This window comes from Bos indicus x Bos taurus, chromosome 13 (genome assembly GCF_003369695.1).
Source record: "Bos indicus x Bos taurus breed Angus x Brahman F1 hybrid chromosome 13, Bos_hybrid_MaternalHap_v2.0, whole genome shotgun sequence".
NCBI classification, from domain to species: Eukaryota; Metazoa; Chordata; class Mammalia; order Artiodactyla; family Bovidae; genus Bos; species Bos indicus x Bos taurus.
In genome coordinates this window covers 16,077,828-16,100,640 of record NC_040088.1, presented here as the reverse complement: position 1 = coordinate 16,100,640, position 22,813 = coordinate 16,077,828, and the positions used below count along the sequence as shown (strand labels likewise).

Sequence of the window (22,813 nt, the reverse complement as noted above, 5' to 3'; positions counted from 1 at the left end):
CTCTATTTCCATTTTTGCAAAAGGTGTTTGGTAGTTCTTAGTCTACAGAGTTTTGCTCTTTTTTGCTTGAAAATACTCTAGTTAGGTTAATTAGTGTCCCCAAGTTGAATAAACACGTTGCATTCTTAGCACTTGAATTGCACTAAGTTGCACACTTAGCACTTAGTGACACACTCAAAAGGACTATGTGCAGTCAACATTGGTTGATTTTTAATATCTAGTTTTATCACAAGCAGATACAATCAGTTCTGTAGTGGAAACCTTTTTATTGCTCTTAGACGTTTGTCTGTGTTCCCTGCTGAACACTATGCTGTCCAAACACTACGTTTAGTTATCATCCACTCAGTGTAATTGGGCTTCCTTGGTGGCTCAGAGGGTAAAGAGTCTGCCTGCAATGCAGGAGACCCGGGTTCGATCCCTGGGTCGAGAAGATCCTCTGGAGAAGGGAATGGCTACCCACTCCAATATTCTTGCCTGGAAAAATCCCATGAATAGAGGAGTCTGGCAGGCTACATCCCATGGGTTCACAGAGTTGGGCACCACTGAGCAACTTAATACTTTAAAATGTTACTACCTTGTTGGCACTTGGTAAATACTAATAGATGGAAGTGCCGTTGGTAGTTCATCCTATTACTGGGAGGGAGAATTTAAGAAATACTTAACAAAGATTAAAACCTTGATGTCAGAAGAATTGATAAAGTTAGTATGTATTTATTACAGAATGCCTGAACTGCTATTGTCCAACATATTTACAAATTATAAAGGAAGGCAGTCTGGTAATTCAGATTATATTTGTACTTGGCTAGTCTTAAAACCATGTAAGGTTTATACAAGTGAGTATGTGTGTGAAGGTCATTATGAAGTTTTTTGACAGTAAAGATTTTTTTATTGCAGTTAAATATGGTGAAGTATATGGACTGAATAAAAAGCACATTTCATGGAATGGCACTCTTTACATTATACAGATTATTATAGAAAGATTTTCTTGGTTCAGTTTTGTATTGTTTGCTCAAATTTTAGGCTAAGGCTAATGTAGAAACTGATGGAATAATTTATGTTACATTCAGACACTCAAGAAACTTGCCCTGTTTTTCTGATCAGATATGGCAGAGTATCCCATTCTGGCCTTAGCACATGGAAGAAGCTCAATCTTTAAGCTTCAGGTTTAAGTCTCTAGTTGATCCCCAAGAAAAGGTGAAAAACTACACAGACTCAGTTAAAGACCAAAGGTGACTAATCATGAGAGCCTGAGGACTAGAAATGATTCTTTTAAATATGAGGTACCCATCGGTGTTAGCAGATGTGTTGCCTGACATCTGTAAAGACCTTTCAGATAGGTCTGTTTCAGATAGAATACATTATTTTCTTTGGTGCAAGCTGATTAAGAGTTTTAGAATTAAGGTACATGGAGTTTAAGTCTAAGTTTTTATAGATGAAGAAAATAGGTAACTTGCTCAGGACTACATGGTTGGCTGTAGCACATCCAAGACTAGAATGCAGGTCTTCTTGCTCTGGATACAGTATCCCCTTCCACCCTCACACCTCTCATATGAGAGGATGTCATGTTTCTTTGTGTGTGTGTGTGTGTGTGTGTGTGTGTGTGTGTGTGTTGGGATGGGGGAAGTGGACAGAGTAGTGTGCTATGTTTGAGATACTAAATTAGATGAATAGTGAGTGCTTTTCATCGTATGACATGTACTTTGCTGTATAAACTGGGGATGTTACGATAAATAAGACACAGCTCCTTTCCTTCAGGAATCTATAGCCTAATAAGGGTTGTAATAAAAGTGTAGTATCTAAGGCAGCTTTGCCAAATAGAAATTTCTGGAACTGTTCTATATCTGCACTGTCCAATATGGTAGCCATTAGCCACATGTAATATGTGAAATGTAACTAGTGTAACTGAACTGAATTTGTAATTTAATTCAAATTTAAGTAACATGTAGTTATGGTTACTGTATTAGAGCAAGTGTGAGGCATAAAAGATGAGCATGAGCACTGTGGTGGTGGTGGGGACAGACAGAGTATTCTTTTGTGGGGGGTAGGCTAGCAAAAACTACCTGTTTTCACTTTTCGGAAGGAATGCAGGCAGAACTTGTCTCTCTTTCTTGTAATTCAGGCATTTTATAGGATCCCTAACAGTTAGAATCTGGTGCACAGGTGAATGCATTCCTTTTTGGCCAAGGTTGATTGATATTTGCCATGGGGGTCAATAGGACTACAACAGAAATATGAAATATGTTCTTTTTGTCTTTGTTAGTTATAAAAGTTCTATGCGTGACCTTGAACACATGTATGTGCCTTAAGATCCAGCATTTATTTACTCAGTTCATTTATCCAGTGTTTCGGCACCCTATACCCTATTTTTCCTTAGAGAAACAAAGCATGCCTGATAGTGTTTATCTTGGATTTGTACTACTCAGAGTATGTTGACTTACATTGCTTTGTTTGATCCTTCTCCCGAGTCACTGTAGCTAGGTACTGCAGGTATTCTCCCTGTTTTACAGGTGAGGAAACTATGACAAAGAAATGCCAAGTGACTTGTCCAAGGTCATATGGTGAGGTGCGGAGTCTGAACAAAAGAAGGAGAATTGGACTTCGCGGCAAGAGGTGGAACTTGTTATCCCAGCTCACCTGTTGCTTCATGTGACCGTGAGCAAGTCGTAGTGGCTAGTGACATCTGTCTTCCTTAGCTTCCTATGCTTGTTATGGAACTAAAGTGAAGTAACGTGAGAACTTTTTGAAAATGGTCAATTGTATCCAGCTGCATTGTTATCCAGCAGGATCTGTAGCAGTTTTTTTGTTGTAGGATGTTCCCTTCGTAAATCATCACCTCAGTTGTCACGTTGAATGCTACTGTATCATGGATTTATTCATCGTGGGTTTCTCTTCTTCACTATGAAACTTTTTCTTGGGCAGCAGTTGTGTCGTATTCATATTTGCCTCCCTACATGTTAGGACAATATCTGACACATAGCAGGTGTTTAAAAAATGTTTGTTCAATGAAATAACTGATGTATGAATTTATTTTACAAAGTTATGAAAAATTGTTTTCTGTAATTAGATTTGAAGCTCCTTAGGAACAAGAATGATGTTTATTCATTATGATATTCCCCGTGCTTGGTGTATAGAAGGCATGTAATAAATATTGGCTGAGTCAATTGATGTAATTAATGCCAGACTGTGGTCTTAGTGTGTCTACCACTGTATTGATCATTTTGGTAATTTGTCAATTAGACCAGACCTTCATGTTACTCTGTGGTAGTACTTAGAAGCCATAAGCTGTTACCTAGCACACAATGACCTGACATTAGAAACATCCAGAGAGTACCTAGAAAGTGGAAGTGTGGGAAGTTGGGAAGGATATTAAGTGATCTTCAGGGGGCACTGTCATTTTTGCCTTGCTCCTATCTGGTAAAAAATCCACCTGCAATGCAGGAGACCCTGGTTCCATTCCTGGGGTGGGAAGATCCACTGGAGAAGGGATAGGCTGCCCACTCCAGTGTTCTTGGGCTTCCCTTGTTCTTCAGCTGGTAAAGAATCTGCCTGCAATGCGGGAGACTTGGGTTTGATTCCTGGGTTGGAAAGATCCCCTCGAGAAGGAAACAGCTACCCACTCCAGTATTCTGGCCTGGAGAATTCCGTGGACTGTATAGTCCATGGGGTCGCAAAGAGTCGGACACGACTGAGTGACTTTCACCTTCAATTCAATATCACATTTACTTCTAGAGTGTTGACAGTGGAGACTTCGCTGTTAGCAGCTCAAATTGATAGCCAACAGCCCTGATAGTTGGGAAGGAGACTCATAAGATCCTTAACACAGCAGTCAAAGCTCTCAACCATCTGACTTCAGTTATGTCTTCTTATTTCACCACAGCGCCCAACCCTCCCGGCCATGTTCCCATCCTTCCTGCCCTTCCCTTCCTCAGTGTATCAGACACACTGGAGTCTGCTTTTCTGCTGTCCCCTCAGCCTGTGTTGGACACTTCCATCAAATTTCCTTAATAGGAATTCAGTTTCTGTTGTGTTATTCCTGTGATAAAGTTAAACTTTTTCTCATCTCTGCCCCCAGTTTTTACTACATTAATTTCAGATCTCCAGTCCTAGTATTCATAGTCTTTCATAATTATTAATTATCATTATCATTATAATAATGATATTCCATAAGTTCAAGATAAGTCACTCCTTATCTTGAAACCCTACTGTCTTCTGTATGTAGTTTGCTTTTCTGCCACTCTAGGTTTTTAGTTTATGATGCTGTTTTTTGCTACTTGAAGCAAGTGTCCTTCCTCTTATATACTAGCTGCCCCTTGTATTCTCTTATCCACTCCATTTTCTTATCTCTGTTAAAATTTATAATTTTGCTTTGGTACCCAATTCATATGCCCTATATACTATAGTCTTCCCTGATTGTGTGCTTTTGTTTTCCAGCTCAGCCTTTCTTTCATCCAAAAGTCTTTTGTCCTCTAAACTTAGATAATATCTTGCCTATAGCTTTTCTTTTTTTAAAAAAAGGTGTTCAGAACTTGAATTTTTTAACTTATGTTCGTTATTTATGTATTTTTTAACCTCAATTAGACTATAAACTTGCTGAAATAGTAACCAAGTCCTAGTAATCTGTTTCCTTCCTGATCTACTGCATTGTACATAATAGATGGTTCAGTTCAGTTCAGTCACTCAGTCGTGTCCGACTCTTTGCGACCCCATGAATCGCAGCTCGTCAGGCCTCCCTGTCCATCACCAACTCCCAGAGTTCACTCAGACTCATGTCCATTGAGTCGGTGATGCCATCCAGCCATCTCATTCTCTGTCCTCCCCTTCTCCTCCTGCCCCCAATCCCTCCCAGCATCAGAGTCTTTTCCAATGAGTCAACTCTTCGCATGAGGTGGCCAAAGTATTGGAGTTTCAGCTTTAGCATCAGTCCTTCCAAAGAACACCCAGGACTGATCTCCTTTAGAATGGACTGGAATAGATGGTTAATAACTGTCTATTGAATAAATCAACTTGATGCCAGTGTCTGAATATTTGTGTGTACGGTGAAGTCTACCCATATATACTTAGCAATTCTTTGACATGTTGTTGTTCAATCACCAAGTCATATCTGACTCTGCCGCCCCATGGACTGCAGCACACCAGGCCTCCCTGTCCCTCACCATCTTACTGAGTTTGCCCAAGTTCATGTCCATTGAATCGGTGATGCCATCCAACCATCTCATCCTCTGTCGCCCTCTTCTGCCTTCAATCTTTCCCAGCATCAGGGTCTTTTCCAGTGAGTCAGTTCTTTGCATCAGGTGGCCAAAAGAGTGGAGCTTCAGCTTCAGCATCAATCCTTCCAATAAGTATTCAGAATTGATTTCCTTTAGGATTGACTGGTTTGATTGCCTTGCTATCCAAGGGACTTTCAAGAGTCTTCTCCAGCACCACTGTTCGAAAGCATCAATTCTTCGGTGCTCTGCCTTTATGACATGAAGAGCTATTAATTAGGGGCTTCCTAGGTTTGGCACTAGTGGTAAAGAACCCACCTGCCAATGCAGGAGATGCAAGAGACCATGGGTTTGATCCCTGGGTGAGGAAGATCCCCTGGAGGAGGGCATGGCAACCCACTCCAGTTTTCTTGCCTGGGAGATCCCATGGACAGAGGAGCCTGGTGGACTGCAGTCCATAGGGTCACAAAGAGTTAGACATGACTGAAGTGACTTAGCACACATTCATGCTATTAATAAGAACTTATATCGAACTGTACAGCAGTTCTACTATGCAGCTAAAACTACTCATATTTTTTCTGTGATCCTTCTAATTTTCAGTCATGAATGTTTTTCTAGTGTAATCATGATATATACATCCCCCCATACATGTTCCAAACATCTTACATGTCTTGATTCTCTAATCACAACTCTAAAGGGGGCCGTTATCCTGCCGTTATTTGCATTTTACAGATGAAGGTGCTCAGATGCAGAGGTAGAGTAACTCTTGTAAGATCTCTTAGCTTGCAGGTGGTGGAGCTGGGTTTGAATATAAGAAGCTTAGTTCCAGAGTCCTGGCTTTTAACCAGTCTCCTATTTGTTTTTATGCTTCTTATCTCTATGTTTAATGGCTACATTATAGTATATAGAGTTAATCTGCCCTAATTATGAAGGTATTCCATTGTTGATGGACAGTTAAATTATGCTCACTTCCCCGTCTTAGGTGCAATACAACAGTGACTGTCTAGTGCATTTCTCTTTTGAATTGGTTCATGAGGATAAATTAAGCAATATTAATATCACTGTTTCAAAGCACCTGATATTACTATGTCTCCTACTATGTATTGGCAAAACATTCATGCTGTTCTTGGGTGAATGGTTAGAAAATTGGCATCAGCCTGAGGTGCCTTACAAATGTGTGTCCATTTAGTGACAGGATAGAACTAGAAACGGTTCCATGGTGAGTGGATTAGGCAGTCAAGGCCCAACAGGATTTTTGACTCGTGAGAGGTTGATGCTGATGTGAACATCCCTGTCCAGGAGGCCCTAGACTATGGAGCACTTCTGGTTCCTAAAACCGTTGATGTTCTCTGAGATCTCTGGGTTTGGTATTTGGACAGCCTGAGCTGTCCAGCAAGAGGGGGTTCTTCTTTGTGCGTTTGAGAGTAGGCTGACCACTGACAAAACTGAGCCCAGCAGGACTTACCCTGCCAAATCTGCCACGTTACACTCGACCCTCAGCTTTTTTCCTCCCCTAAGGGCAGCAAACATGAAACAAAATGATGTTATAGGACCTCCACAGATAGATTATAACCCCAGACCCTGGGGCAGAGATGGGTTAGGGTAACTTCCAGGGCGGCAATGGCTCATTCATAACGTACGCCTCCCTACGTTCCTTCCACAAGAATCATGCTAATTTGGTTATCAAAACTAGCATATGCTTTTATCTTTGATCAGTCATAAATTGACCCACAAGTTTTTTTTAGCTTGCATCCTGTTTTGTTTTGTTTTTTAAACTTGAGTCAGCTGAAAACATTTGAAGAGTAGACTTTACAGAGAAGTTCAAATTTTCTCTGTGTCTCTTGAAAAATTGGGTCTGTATTCTTTAAGGGTAATAGTTGGTTAAGGCTGAGTAGTGACTGTGCCATTAAAGAGAGCTTTAATTCTCTAGTTTGCCACAATGCCCACCCTACCTGCTTCACAATTTACTGTGTTTAGTTTCCTAGACTGGAGGTTTTTGTCCTTCCCAGATCTAATATTTGGTAATGACTGCTTCACTGTGTTGAAATTAACACATAATATATAACCTAACAACACAGAAATTTAAAAAAATATGTGAAACTAACAATAACAAATTAAAACCATGAATTACTATCCTTCCGATAAAATTAGTATTTTGGTAAGAATGTTCAGGTCCAGCTATACTAGACATATAAAGTGGTCAGATGCTTGTGTCTGCTTATAAATTGAGAAGTAAGACAGTAATATGCACTTCATATTTGACATTTTGAAATAAGGGCTAAGTACATACGGAATTCTTGTGATTGTGTTACTGAAAGCAGTGTGTGGTATTAGCAACTCAAATACCACCAATGCTGTGGCCTTTGGTGATGTGATTGTTCTGAAATGGTGAACAGTTCTTGGTACAGTAAGGTTCTAAACATGAAAAACTTGAATTTTTCCTCAGTTTGCAGGGTTAATTACGTTACTGGAAAATCTGATGTATATTAAAACACCACAAAATATTTTGTATATATGAGTAAAAGTTAGATTTTTAGGCTGAAACAATTGAAAACACAATGATTTTCTGGCAGACATTAGAAAGTCAGGTAAAATGTAGCATAATTGTAACATAATTATTCATTGTGCAGGACTGTCTTCTGTATTATAAGATCTGCCCATAAATAACCTGGATCTGTCCGTGAATAACCGGTAGCATGCCCTGATCATAATGTTAACCAGAAGTGCACCTGATGTTTCCTAGGTGTCTTCCGGGGTGGGGGGCAGTCCTTTTTTTAATTGAATATCTTTCCCTTAAACTCTTGAAATGTGTCCCATTGGCCTTACCTCCTAAATCAAAGTGTGGTTTTATCACACATTTTGCTAGTTTAATAGGTACAAAAGGATACTTTTAGTTGCTTTACTTTTTGATATTCTTATTTGTTTCCAATATTTATTTTCTCTTCATTGTTTTATTTAACTTGCCTGTGCAGTTGGCCCTCTGTTGGTGGTCCTGAATCTGCAGCTTCAGCCAACCATGAATTCAAAATATTTAGGAAAAAAATTTTCATAAAGTTCCAGAAAGAAAAACTTGAATTTACCATGTGCAGGCAGCTTTTTATATGGCATTTCTCTTATATTTACAACTATTTACATAGCATTTTCACCGTAGGAGGTATTTATTATAAATAATCTGGAGATTTAAAGTATATGGGAGGATGTGCATAGATTACATGTAATTACTTTATGTAAGAGACCTGGTCATTTGTGATTTTAATATTGTCGGAGGGTCCTCGAACCAGTACCCTGTGAATACCAAGGGACAGTTGTAATTACAATGTATATCTTCGTCTTAATATTTTTGTCTTTTATGCATTTTATTGAAAGTTAGCATCTATATTTTTCTATTGATATTACATGCATTTAAATATTTTAATTCAACCTTTTCATTGTATCTTTTCTATTCCTGTCTACCTTACATGTTTCTTGAAATGTGATAAGCATTTTTAAGCATTTATTTCATTTTCTTCCATGTAATCATTTAAACATTAATAGATTTGAAAAATTAAAAATCTCTTATATTTAAAAACTTTAAATAAAATTTTAAGAAAAATTTAAGAGCTATTAGTCCTGTTTTGACTGGTCTTCCAGAGTGTTTTTTCAAGAAAGATACTCCTGTCTATACTTCAGAATTGAGAAGGATGGTAGCTGTTTCTTTTTTTTTTTTTTTTTTAATTTTATTTTTTTTTATTTTTAAACTTTACAAAATTGTATTAGTTTTGCCAAATATCAAAATGAATCCGCCACAGGTATACATGTGTTCCCCATCCTGAACCCTCCACCCTCCTCCCTCCCCATACCATCCCTCTGGGTTGTCCCAGTGCACTAGCCCCAAGCATCCAGTATCATGCATTGAACCTGGACTGGCAACTCGTTTCATACATGATATTTTACATGTTTCAATGCCATTCTCCCAAATCTTCCCACCCTCTCCCTCTCCCACAGAGTCCATAAGACTGTTCTATACATCAGTGTCTCTTTTGCTGTCTCGTACACAGGGTTATTGTTACCATCTTTCTAAATTCCATATATATGCGTTAGTATACTGTATTGGTGTTTTTCTTTCTGGCTTACTTCACTCTGTATAATAGGCTCCAGTTTCATCCACCTCATTAGAACTGCTTCAAATGTATTCTTTTTAATGACTGAGTAATACTCCATTGTGTATATGTACCACAGCTTTCTTATCCATTCATCTGCTGATGGGCATCTAGGTTGCTTCCATGTCCTGGCTATTATAAACAGTGCTGCGATGAACATTGGGGTGCACATGTCTCTTTCCCTTCTGGTTTCCTCAGTGTGTATGCCCAGCAGTGGGATTGCTGGATCATAAGGCAGTTCTATTTCCAGTTTTTTAAGGAATCTCCACACTGTTCTCCATAGTGGCTGTACTAGTTTGCATTCCCACCAACAGTGTAAGAGGGTTCCCTTTTCTCCACACCTTCTCCAGCATTTGTTACTTGTAGACTTTTGGATCGCAGCCATTCTGACTGGTGTGAAATGGTACCTCATAGTGGTTTTGATTTGCATTTCTCTGATAATGAGTGATGTTGAGCATCTTTTCATGTGTTTGTTAGCCATCTGTATGTCTTCTTTGGAGAAATGTCTATTTAGTTCTTTGGCCCATTTTTTGATTGGGTCATTTATTTTTCTGGAGTTGAGCTGTAGGAGTTGCTTGTATATTTTTGAGATTAGTTGTTTGTCAGTTGCTTCATTTGCTATTATTTTCTCCCATTCTGAAGGCTGTCTTTTCAGCTTGCTAATAGTTTCCTTTGATGTGCAGAAGCTTTTAAGGTTAATTAGGTCCCATTTGTTTATTTTTACTTTTATTTCCATTATTCTGGGAGGTGGATCATAGAGGATCCTGCTGTGATGTATGTCAGAGAGTGTTTTGCCTATGTTCTCCTCTAGGAGTTTTATAGTTTCTGGTCTTACGTTTAGATCTTTAATCCATTTTGAGTTTATTTTTGTGTATGGTGTTAGAAAGTGTTCTAGTTTCATTCTTTTACAAGTGGTTGACCAGATTTCCCAGCACCACTTGTTAAAGAGATTGTCTTTAATCCATTGTATATTCTTGCCTCCTTTGTCAAAGATAAGGTGTCCATATGTGCGTGGATTTATCTCTGGGCTTTCTATTTTGTTCCATTGATCTATATTTCTGTCTTTGTGCCAGTACCATACTGTCTTGATAACCGTGGCTTTGTAGTAGAGCCTGAAGTCAGGTAGGTTGATTCCTCCAGTTCCATTCTTCTTTCTCAAGATCGCTTTGGCTATTCGAGGTTTTTTGTTTTTCCATACAAATTGTGAAATTATTTGTTCTAGCTCTGTGAAGAATACTGTTGGTAGCTTGATAGGGATTGCATTGAATCTATAAATTGCTTTGGGTAGTATACTCATTTTCACTATATTAATTCTTCCAATCCATGAACATGGTATATTTCTCCATCTATTAGTGTCCTCTTTGATTTCTTTCACCAGTGTTTTATAGTTTTCTATATATAAGTCTTTAGTTTCTTTAGGTAGATATATTCCTAAGTATTTTATTCTTTCCATTGCAATGGTGAATGGAATTGTTTCCTTAATTTCTCTGTTTTCTCATTATTAGTGTATAGGAATGCAAGAGATTTCTGTGTGTTGATTTTATATCCTGCAACTTTACTATAATTGATTGGTTCTAGTAATTTTCTGATGGAGTTTTTAGGGTTTTCTATGTAGTGGATCATGTCATCTGCAAATAGTGAGAGTTTTACTACTTCTTTTCCAATTTGGATTCCTTTTATTTCTTTTTCTGCTCTGATTGCTGTGGCCAAAACCTCCAAAACTATGTTGAATAGTAATGGTGAAAGTGGGCACCCTTGTCTTGTTCCTGACTTTAGAGGAAATGCTTTCAATTTTTCACCATTGAGGATAATGTTCGCTGTGGGTTTGTCATATATAGCTTTTATTATGTTGAGGTATGTTCCTTCTATTCCTGCTTTCTGGAGAGTGTTCATCATAAATGGATGTTGAATTTTGTCAAAGGCTTTCCCTGCATCTATTGAGATAATCATATGGTTTTTATTTTTCAATTTGTTAATGTGGTGTATTACATTGATTGATTTGCAGATATTGAAGAATCCTTGCATCCCTGGGATAAAGCCCACTTGGTCATGGTGTATGATCTTTTTAATATGTTGTTGGATTCTGATTGCTAGAATTTTGTTAAGGATTTTTGCATCTATGTTCATCAGTGATATTGGCCTGTAGTTTTCTTTTTTTGTGGGATCTCTGTCAGGTTTTGGTATTAGGGTGATGGTGGCCTCATAGAATGAGTTTGGAAGTTTACCTTCCTCTGCAATTTTCTGGAAGAGTTTGAGCAGGAGAGGTAGCTGTTTCTTAAAAGCAAATTCCCAGGCCCTAACCCAGACCTACAGAATCAAGCTTTTTAGGGATGGAGTTTTGGAATCTGCATTTTAAACTAGAGGGGCTATTCTTATGTGTACAGTGGAGTTTGAGAGCTAGCTTGTCTTTTTTTTCCCTAAAAACACTTTTTCCCCTCCAATAATGTATTGCCTGGAATGGACACTAAATATTACTTAAATATTCCTTAAATATTTGAAAACCTTCCAACTACTTTTTTTTTTTTAACTAATAAATACCTTAAAGCGAATGGACATTTTCAGTTTTTTGTTTGGACTTCCTTCAGTGGCATAAAGGGAACAGCTTCTAACATCTTCCTTTTTCCCATTGGTAAACCTTGGCATTCTAAAACATTCAATATGCATTGTGTGCCAAGGACTTCTCAAAGATTCAGGAAGTGAGGTTCCCCCTCAAAAAAGGTTGACACACTTGTGGTAAAAGATATCTTTACAAAGCTAATGAATAACCTAACCTGACACTTAAAATGGATAGCCTGTAACAGGGACTCAGAGATGGGGTAGAGGGGTGATTGGCGGATTAAAAAAAAAAAAAAGTTTTCCCAAAGAGGGTACTTGAGCTGTGCCTTGGAGAAGGCAATGGCACCCCACTCCAGTACTCTTGCCTGGAAAATCCCATGGACGGAGGAGCCTGGTAGGCTGCAGTCCATGGAGTCGCTAGGAGTTGGGCACGACTGAGCGACTTCACTTTCACTTTTCACTTTCATGCATTGGAGGAGGAAATGGCAACCCACTCCAGTGTTCTTGCCTGGAGAATCCCAGGGACGGGGGAGCCCGGTGGGCTGCCATCTCTGGGGTCACACAGAGTCGGACACGACTGAAGCGACTTAGCAGCAGCAGCAGAGCTGTGCCTTGAGGGGTAGAGACTTCATAAGGTGCATTGAGGTGGGGAACAGCATGAGTTGTAATAATAGGGTGTGAAAAAACTTGCTGAGTGTGAGCAATCATCAGTAGTTCTTGGGGCCATTGCTTGGAGGATGGGATGGGAAAGTGGCAGTAGAAGATGAAACTGAGAAGGTGGATAAGCAGTTTCAATTAGAATTTCAGCAAGATTTTTTCCTTTATTTGGGTAAAATCATCTTAAATTTTATATAAAAGAGTAAATGCCTGAGAATAGCTAAGAAAAGTTTTGGAAAAAAATAGTCAAGGTAAAGGGAGCTTCCTTTCTAGATACTAAAACATTGTATAAAGCCACTGAATTTAAATCATTATAACATGAGCATAGGGATAGACAAATAGTTGAACAGAACAGGTTTGTAAATTTCTACATAAATGAGAATTTAATATATGACAAATTGGTATTTCAGGTCAGTAGGAAAGGGTGTGATTTAAAAAAAAAATATTTATTTGACTACATCAGGTCTTAGTTGTATCATTCAGGGTCTTTTGTTGCGATACATGGACTCTCTAGTTGTGGTGTGTGGGCTCAGTAGCTGCAACATGCGAGCTCTTGAGTTGTATTCTCAGACTGCAGAGAATACGAGCTCAGTAGTTGTAGGGTAGGGGTTTAGTTGTTCCACTCCATGTGAGATCTTAGTTCCCTGACCAGGGATCAAACCCATGTCCCTGCATTTCAAGGCAGATTCTTAACCACTGGACCATCCCAAGGATGTGTTTTTAATAGATGATGTTGACACAACTGACTATACATCTTAAAGGAAATAAAATTAGGTCTTTCCTGTAACACTTATAGAAGTAAATTCCAGATGGCAAAAACTTAAATATGAGGACTAAATTATCTTTCTTGGAAATCTAGTAGACTACATATACATTTTAGGGCTGTTTTTAAACTTGGACCTAGACCCACAATAAATATTTTATGTATTTTATATTGTGACCCAGAACATATGCATATATAAAAAATGAAACAAAATTTCACAGAACTTTGCTTACCTTTACTGTGTATGGTGCCTTTATTTTATATTCTGTTTCATGTAATTAAAAAGTATTATCTATTACATTTATTTTATGACCCATGTTTTGGAAAGCACTGATATGGAGGATAGGAGGGAGAAATCATCTAAGGCAGACTCAAAACTAGAAGGTGTAAAATAAAAATATATTTGGCTAGAATAGTGAAATTTCATTTCATACCTCCAATCTGGCAAATAAATAAATACATAAGTAAATCTGATTCTTGGCAAAAGATTGGGAGTGAGAAGATAGAAAAGCTCTCATCCATTCCTAATGTGAATGGGAGTTATTACAGCTTTTGGGGAAGCGATTTGGCAACGTTAACCTGTTAACATTAAAAATACATATACTCCTTGATCCAGTAGTTTCTCTTGTAGAAATTTAAAGGCCACTGATTAAGGATATATAAGCAAGCCTATTTTTTGCATTATTATTTCCTAGTGACAAAAAAATGGGAAAGGAAGTAAATATATTAGTTTTTTTCTCCTGAAAAAAACATTATTAGGAGATTGGTTGAATAAATTATGCCACATCGTGGAATAGTACATAGCCATGAAAAAGAATCTGTTATTAGAAAGAAGTATATTTGTGAGGTACTGGTGAATAAGAAAAAGTATGTAGTTCCTAGCTTTGCGTGTATATAAATTATTTTAATATGATTGAGCAAAATACAAGAGGAAGTGTTAGGTTGTTTAAATGGATTATGTATTCTGGGAAGTGAATTACTTGGATAGGGAATGAAGGCAAACAAATGAAAAGGGTGAAAAATCACACTAAAACAAAAAACCCTGTAGTATAATGTTCCTGTGTGTTTAGGTAAGAGATTATAGTGTGTGTATGTATATTATACTGTGTACTCTATGTATATGTATTTATGTGTATATATGCTTATTTTAAAAGGTGAGAAAAAATGTGTGGGTATAAGTTGTCCTCTGATGGGAATGGCACCCTATCAGAGTTTCCCCTTTTTTCCCTTCCAGTTTTGAGAGAGTTATTTTAGGGCAGCCGGGGGTAGGGGAACACCAGGATACCCTTGTCGGGGGTTCCTTATAAATCCTAAGGAGACTGAGTCAACTTTAATAGGGTCTCACATCCACCCATCCTTCACATTGTAGGTACCTTTTTTGATGCTGATCCGTCCCTTCTGCGTTTGTGTTTTCAGGGACTCTTGTCCAGAGGAGGGCCATATCCTCTTGAAAAACACTGGTACTTGTTGAGCCGGAATGAGGTTTTCTAAGATAAAATTAAACAAAGCTACCCATTTGAAGAAAAACTAGCTTAAATGATGGAACTTTTTAAAGCTTAAATGTACCCTTAAACTCTGCTGATTGGGCCAACAGATTTCAGAGCAAGTAGAAAATGAAGGTTTACAGAAATGATTTGGAAAGGACCAATCATCCTTGATTTGCTTCATGAATATGACATTTGTGATTATAATATTTACATTGTAATCATATAAATAACGTATTCTGTGGCTAGAATTTTTTATTTGTATAGTAGACTTAGATATCGTTTCATAGAGAATATACAGCATTGGGAAAAGCAGTCTATGTCATGGAGAATCTATAGGCTAGAGAGGGGCAGTACGTACTCCGGTTAAGAGCATGGTCCATGGAGTGCAACAGATGGGACTCAAAACCCAGCTCTATCATGTTATAGTTCTGAAGCCCCAGAGACACAGCACACGTCTCTATGCCTCAGTCTTTTCATCTGTGAATAGGGATAACGTGACTTAATTTTCACAGAGTTGTGATACTTTCATGAGCAGTAGGTAATATATGCTCAATAAGTGGCAAGTCTTAATAGATTTTCTGAAGGATACTGAGTTCCAGGTGTTCCATTACCAGAAGAGGGTATGCCACTGCTGTAGAGAATGAAATGTTCTCGAAGAATTTTATGTCTGATTTAAGGGCAGTGGTGGGAAATTGCAGGGATCTGTTTCTAGCATGTAATAGGTACTTGGAAACTGTTAACTGAAAAATCTGGGGCTTGGAGTAAACCCTTTCCTTTGTCTCCCTTTTCTACTTGGAGCATACCCTTCTTCCATCTTTTTCCATTCTGGAACATGGAATGAGGAGGGTTCCCTCATGCTGTGAGTACCCCAGGTCTGATTATTTTATCCCCTTGCACGGCAGCCATCTGCCCCAGCTCTCCTCTGGGCTTCTGAAGGCTCTTTTGGGTAGGTGCTCAGACAGCTGCTTCCCAGAGTCTGCCTTTCCTACCTGATCTCACCAAGAGGCTACTGAGAACATTCTCAAAACATTTAGGTGTTTTTTGTTTTTTTTTTTCCCTCAGTCATCTCGAGGCAGCTGCTTTATTGTGCTATGTAGGGTAAATATGTATTTTACTTATTTTTATTAGCTGCCAGCAGTATAATCTGACGTGGAATTCTCTTTTGTCTTTTCAGGTGCCATTTGGATAGTCCTTTAGCGGCACAATGTACTCTGAGTGGAGGTCGCTGCATTTGGTGATTCAGAATGATCAGGGCCACACCAGTGTGCTGCACAGCTATCCAGAGAGCGTTGGGCGAGAGGTGGCAAATGCAGTGGTTCATCCTCTCGGGCAGGCCTTAGGTACCCCTTCAGTGGCTGGGAGTGAGAGTTTGTTAAAAACTGACAAAGAAGTAAGTGTTTCTTCATTTCATTCTACTATGTGAAAGTATGTTTGTTACTGCATGATTTATTTAACATTTTATAGGCTTCCCTGGTGGCTCAGACAGTGAAGAATGTGCCTGCAATTAAGGAGACCCAGGTTCAATCCCTGGGTGGGGAAGATCCCCTGCAGGAGGGAATGGCAACCCACTCTAGTATTCTTGCCTGTAGAATCCCATGGACAGAGAGAGGAGCCTGGCAGGCTACAGTCCATAGGGTCACAGAGAGTCGGACACAGCTGAGCACTATCACACGCTTTTAAAGTGGATTTCTGCTCAGTGGAGTGTGACTTCTCAGTTTGAACTTATATGGGTTGCAGGTTAGAGCCCAGAGTTTGTGGGAGTTCAAGGAATAGATTGTTCCATTGTGCTATTGGGACTTCCTGCTAGCTGGACCCAATTCTCCTCCACCTGAGCTGTGTGCTGAGCAGACTTGGATGTCAGGACCTCAGGCCCCTTTCCCCAAGTTCTAGGCTCAGTCATCAGATTTCTATTCAGAGGCAGTGTTTGGAAGGTCTTCGTTTTTACCTCTAAAAGGCCTCTAACCAAAGGCCTGTCTTGTGTGGTTTTCAGGCTACCCGTGTGCATTGAGCCTGAGGCTCTCCTGCTGTCTCCATCCTGACTTATAAGTTTGAGAGTACTGCAGAGCAATTCAGTCGGTATGGCTGTGAGCCCAAGTGGTTGGAACAGGGGTCATGTTTGCTGTCCCTAAAAATGAGGAGTTTTTGGAGTGGCTTGGCCTGGAGCTGGTTCTCTGTTCTTGGGTTCAGGGGACTGGGCATTAAAGTTAAGTTGCTTTAAGTTGGACTTAACCTGCCCATCCCTTTTCACTTATGTTCTGATTTCTCCTGAAGGAGAGATTAGACTTAATCCAGGTATAAGACCACTCTAGATAGACTGAAGATTATGGCTCAGGAGGCAGTTTATTTACCCTCTGTAGGCCATGGATTACCGAAGGGGAAGCCTTCATACTGAAGAGCATTTTCTTCTCAGAGTGCGCTAGCAGAGACCTACCCTAAGGACTAGCACTTGCCCTGGTGCGCTCTCTTCTTGGTGTATCTGTAATTCCTTGCTGCCTTCTCCTGGGAAGAGATGGCATGTGATTAGGTGGTGGTGTTCAGTGCAGCTCTTTCTACCCTTGAAAGAATATGAGAGAATAATAGTTCTTAAATCCAGTGTCCTCTCAAATTATGTAAGTGAACTGTTGTATGAAGATAACACCAAAGGTATATCTTCTCCTTGGTCTTTCCTCTGATAATTAAGAACTTGCCAGCCTCTTTTAAAATTCTTTCCCTTGTTCAGCTTAATCCAGCTCTGCACCCCTCCCCACCTCATTTGTCACAGCCTCACTGTGTTGTTATAGTTGCTTTTAATATTAATTGCTGTGGCATTGTTGTTTTCTATTATACTGTTGTTAATATTTTCTACCTGTGACCTTTGTAGTTTTGTTCTGAGCTTAAAAATTTCAGTACATGTATTTATCTTGTTACATTCAGCTTTAGTTTTAAACTGCTGAAATCTTTGTGAATCCTGAATTTCTGTTTTACAAGTTAGTTATTTTTTTAGTTTTGTGATGTCTACACATGGTCAGCATATAATCTGATTTTCTCTAAGTTAAAATCTTGGCAGAGCCTTTGGCATGCCATTGGACAGCTTCTTCCAAAATGATCTTGGTACAGTAATCCACTGCTAGTCTCCCATGTTATTTTGACCAGTTACAAATCCAGCCATTCTACCTTCTTCTGGACTATATGTTGTCTCCATCTTGTCCACAAGGACCAAATTTGTTAAAGCCCAGAAACCCCTTTGCCAGAGAAGGCTGTTAATGGCATGGTGAGAACAGCTTTAGATTTCTAGGCCAGGGATCTGGTTTTCAGCTCCAGCATTTTGAAGCAGATGCTTTGGGCCAAATAGCTTAATTTGCTAAACTTCAGTTTCCTTATGTCTAAAATGAGGATAGTTTACCCTCTCACATGGGTTATTCTGATGGTTAGATAATATTTATGAAAGTTCCTCGGAAACTGATTTTAAATCAGTACCAGGTTTATACCAGCTGCCTTCATAGTAACCCTCTTAATAGAGGAGTGAAGCTTGTCTGGCATGACTTGTTCTTTTTGAGCAGGCTAGTTCCCACTGACCCTTCTTCCCTTTTGTAAGTACTCACTGATCATCTGCTTAGTAATTTGTCCCAGAGTTTTGTCTGGAATTCACTTAAACTTTCCAGTCTATATTATCTGGAATATAGTTTTATCATCTTTTGCAAGTTGGACCATTTCCCCCTTCTCATTGTACCTTATTCATTCATGATTGCTGGCAGTGGTTCAGCAGTCTCTTAGACAATTTCTCTCAGCCCCTATGATTCAGACAGGTCAGGAGGCTGGAAGTCATTTAGTGTAGCTAAGTGCCTTTTTAAGATGTTACCCAGCTTCAGTCCCTTCTGACTTGTGTTTGATCTTGCCCTTCCATTTAAAATATTATTTTCTTTGCCAAATGAAAATAGTCACACAGTAAGAGTTGGACAGTTCATCTTCCTTCCTGTTGTTTGTTAAAGTTGCATAATCCGAAAATGGAATATGATTAAATTTATGTAAATGATTTCCTAAATAACACATACCCAAATGTGTCATTTGGGTATTAAGTGGAGGAAAATATCTAAAATTTTCTATTTCTGTGCATCTAATCTCTGTGGAAAGCCAAGATGACCTGTACTTTTTATTTTACAGAGCAAACAATAATAATGTCTAAGGGGTGAAAGCCAATGTTGGCTTGATAATTAGAAATAAGCACATAATTTATTTTCTTAAATATTTTGCTTAGAGTTGTCTGAGTATGTCTTATACATGGGAGGTGCATTTTCTAAAATTAATCTGAACCTTGTTGAGACGAATATACTTCAATTGAGAGGTTTTTGACAATAAGAAGTTAACATTTTAAATCAGTCTACTGATAAACAGGGAGGGATGTTTAATAATTCTATATCTATATTTTCTTTTGTTTAGGTAAAATGGACCATGGAAGTAATTTGCTATGGACTGACCCTTCCATTGGATGGAGAGACTGTAAAATATTGTGTTGATGTATATACCGATTGGATTATGGCTTTAGTGTTACCGAAAGATTCTATTCCATTGCCAGTTATTAAAGAGCCTAATCTATATGTTCAAAGTATACTAAAACACCTGCAAAATCTTTTTGTACCAAGGTAAGCTATACTAGTCTATCTGGCCATTATCCGGATCATAATAAAATATTCATCATTGTTACTTTTTTAAATTATAGGAACTGATTTCATTGTTAAGTCTTTTGAGCAGTAATTTTCATGTCTTTTTCAGTTAAAGCGTTAATATGAATGAGAGAGATGGGCTTATATAATGTTTTCTAGGACTCTTTAACAATGTGTTTTCATTTTAACAGCTTTTGGCTTTGCTTCTAAGATCTGATAGCTATTAGGTGTGAAAATACTGTGACCCCTTTCCCTTACAGTCAAAAAACTCTGCTTTTGCCTAACATAATTCTTGTCTAAACTTAAGCTAAAGAATAACTAAGCCCTATACCTTAAAATGAATCTTATGAGAGAATGAAGATATAGAAGTAAGCAGATTTGAAATTATGGGCAAATTTGTAGAAGACCAAAAGAATACTTTTGACAGTTTGTTACTGAGTTTTTCTCCTACCTTCTGTGACAGAGACCTTAAATATTGTAATGTACAGTTGCCTTTAGTTCAGTTCAGTTCAGTTCAGTCGCTCAGTCGTGTCTGACTCTTTGCAACCCCATGAATCGCAGCACTCCAGGCCTCCCTGTCCATCACCAACTCCCAGAGTTCACTCAGACTCATGTCCATCAAGTTGGTGATGCCATCCAGCCATCTCATCCTCTATGGTCCCCTTCTCTTCCTGCCCCCAATCCCTCCCAGCATCAGGGTATTTTCCAGTGAGTCAGCTCTTTGCGTGAGGTGGCCAAAGTATTGGAGTTTCAGCTTTAGCATCAGTCCTTCCAATGAACACCCAGGACTGATCTCCTTTAGGATAGACTGGTTGGATCTCCTTGCGGTCCAAGGAACTCTCAAGAGTCTTCTCCAACACCACAGTTCAAAAGCATCAATTCTTCGGCACTTAGCTTTCTTCACAGTCCAACTCTCATGACCACTGGAAAAACCATAGCCTTGACTAGATGGACCTTTGTTGGCAAAGTAATATCTCTGCTTTTTAGTATGCTATCTAGGTTGGTCATAACTTTCCTTCCAAGGACTAAGCGTCTTTTAATTTCATGGCTGCAGTCACCATCTGCAGTGATTTTGGAGCCCAAAAAATAAAGTCTGACACTGTTTCCACTGTTTCCCCATCTATTTGCCATGAAGTGATGGGACCAGATGCCATGATCTTCGTTTTCTGAATGTTAAGCCAACTTTTTCACTCTTCTCTTTCACTTTCATCAAGAGGCTTTTTAGTTCCTCTTCACTTTCTGCCATAAGGGTGGTGTCATCTGCATATCTGAGGTTATTGATATTTCTCCCAGCAATCTTGATTCCAGCTTGTGTTTCTTCCAGCCCAGCGTTTCTCGTGATGCACTCTGCATATAAGTTAAATAAGCAGGGTGACAATATACAGCCTTGATGTATTCCTTTTCCTATTTGGAACCAGTCTGTTGTTCCATATCCAGTTCTAACTTGCTTCCTGACCAGCACATAGGTTTCTCAAGAGGCAGGTCAGGTGGTCTGGTATTTCCATCTCTTTCAGAAGTTTCCACAGTTTATTGTGATCCACATGGTTGCCTTACTTATACCTAGAACATTTTTTCCCATTCTAAAAGAATTATATGTCATTTTAAAGGATTTTGGAAATAATAGAAAATGGAGAGGAAAACATTAGTTGCCTACCCATTTGTAGGGATTTCCTTTGAGAAAAATCTGTTTTCATCTGTGTGTGTATGTGTGTTTTTCTTCTTTGAAAATGTCTGTGGAAGGATCAAGAGGGCTGACTTCCATCCTTCTGGAAAAGTTTTGGTTAAGACTTTTGGTCTGTCAGATGAGGGACTGACTATGAATCAGCCAAAAACCAGCTCTGTAAATTTTAGCTTTTTAAATTTAGAAGGAAGATTACTTTGGAAAATATGAATTAAAAAGAGAATCTTCATTATGTGCTGTGATGTATAGGATCAAGTGTGCAAACATACCTCAAGATATTGTTGGTTGGTTCCAGGGTGCTGCAGTAAAGCAAACATTGAAATAAAGCCTTTTTTGGTTTCCCAGTGCATGTAAAAGTTATGTTTATACTATATTGTTGTCTATAAGTGTGCAATAGCATTATGTCTAAAAAAAAAATACACGTTTTAATTTAAAAATACTAGGATTACTAAAAAGTGCTAACTATCATCTGAACCTTTAGTGAACTGTAATCTTTTTGATGGTGGAGGGTCTTACCTTGATGTTGATGGCTGCTGGCTGATCAGGTTGGGTGGATGTGGTAGTTTCTTAAAATAAGACAGCAGTGACATTTGCCACATTGAGTGACTCATCAGTTCATGAATGATTTCTCTGTAACATGCAGTGCTATTTGATAGCATTTTGCCTACAGTAGAGGTTCTTTCAAAATTAGAGTTAATCCTGTCAAAGCCTGCTACTGCTTTATCAACTAAGTTTATGCAATATTCTAAATCTTTGTTTTCATTTCAATAATGTGCACAGCATCTACACCAGGAGTAGATTCCATCTTAAGAAACCACTTTCTTTGCTCATCTATAAGAGGCAGCTCCTCATCCATGAAAGTTTTATCATGAGATTGCAGCGATTCAGCCCCATCTTCAGGTTCCATTTCTAATTTTAGTTCTCTTGTTATTTCTGCCACATCTGCATTCACTTCCTCCACTGAAGTCTTAAGCCCCTCAGAGTCATCTGTGAGGATTGGAATCGGCTTCTTCCAGACTTTTATTAATGTTCATATTTTGACCTTTCCCCATGAATCATAAATATTCTTAATGCCATTTAGAATGGTGAATCTTTTCCACCGGGTTTTCAGTTTCTACTTGAAATTGAAAATGTCCATCAGAGGAATCACTGTCTATGGCAGCTATAGTCTTACCCAATGTATTTCTTAAATAATAAGACTTGAAAGTTGAAATTACTCCTTCATCCATGGGCAGCAGAATGAATGGTAGGTTAGCAGGCAACATTTATCTCATTGTACATCTCAGTGTTGACTGAAAAAAAATGCACAGCCTAAAAGTTGAGAATTACATTTTATTCATCGGACTTATTGAAAACTATAACCTGGATATAGCCTCTCAGAAGCTCAGAGGGAGTGTTCCAAAGAGGTAAGGAAGGAGCAAGAACATATAGGAGTTTTGCTGGGGGGAAAGCTGTGTAGCAGAACATGAAAAATTACTGCTAATCAAAAAGAAAAAAGACATCTCAAGTTAATGAGTTTTCTTTGTATAGGAAGATGCAAGAGTTTGAGCTTATTGAAATTATTCCTTTGATATGCATCTTAACTGTGTAGGCCCAGTATTTTGTTTTCCTCTGTCCTGAATTCCCCTAGGGTGTACTGTAGGGAGCGGCTGTAGTGACTGGTGGCTTTATGGCCACAACATTGTT

The 22,813-nt window shown here is 38.7% G+C and overlaps 1 protein-coding gene across 7 annotated transcripts in view; it reads left to right on the top strand.

Annotated features, from left to right (window-relative positions):
* RALGAPB (Ral GTPase activating protein non-catalytic beta subunit) overlaps positions 1–22,813 on the top strand; it is a 93,401-nt gene that overhangs the window by 1,767 nt on the left and 68,821 nt on the right. For all 7 annotated transcript variants that reach the window (XM_027558557.1, XM_027558554.1, XM_027558552.1 and 4 more), the window contains exons 2-3: positions 15,981–16,196; positions 19,223–19,425. In XM_027558557.1, the coding sequence (XP_027414358.1) occupies positions 16,011–16,196; positions 19,223–19,425 (389 nt within the window). In that variant the 5' untranslated portion in view covers positions 15,981–16,010. The remainder of the gene's footprint in view (positions 1–15,980; positions 16,197–19,222; positions 19,426–22,813) is intronic.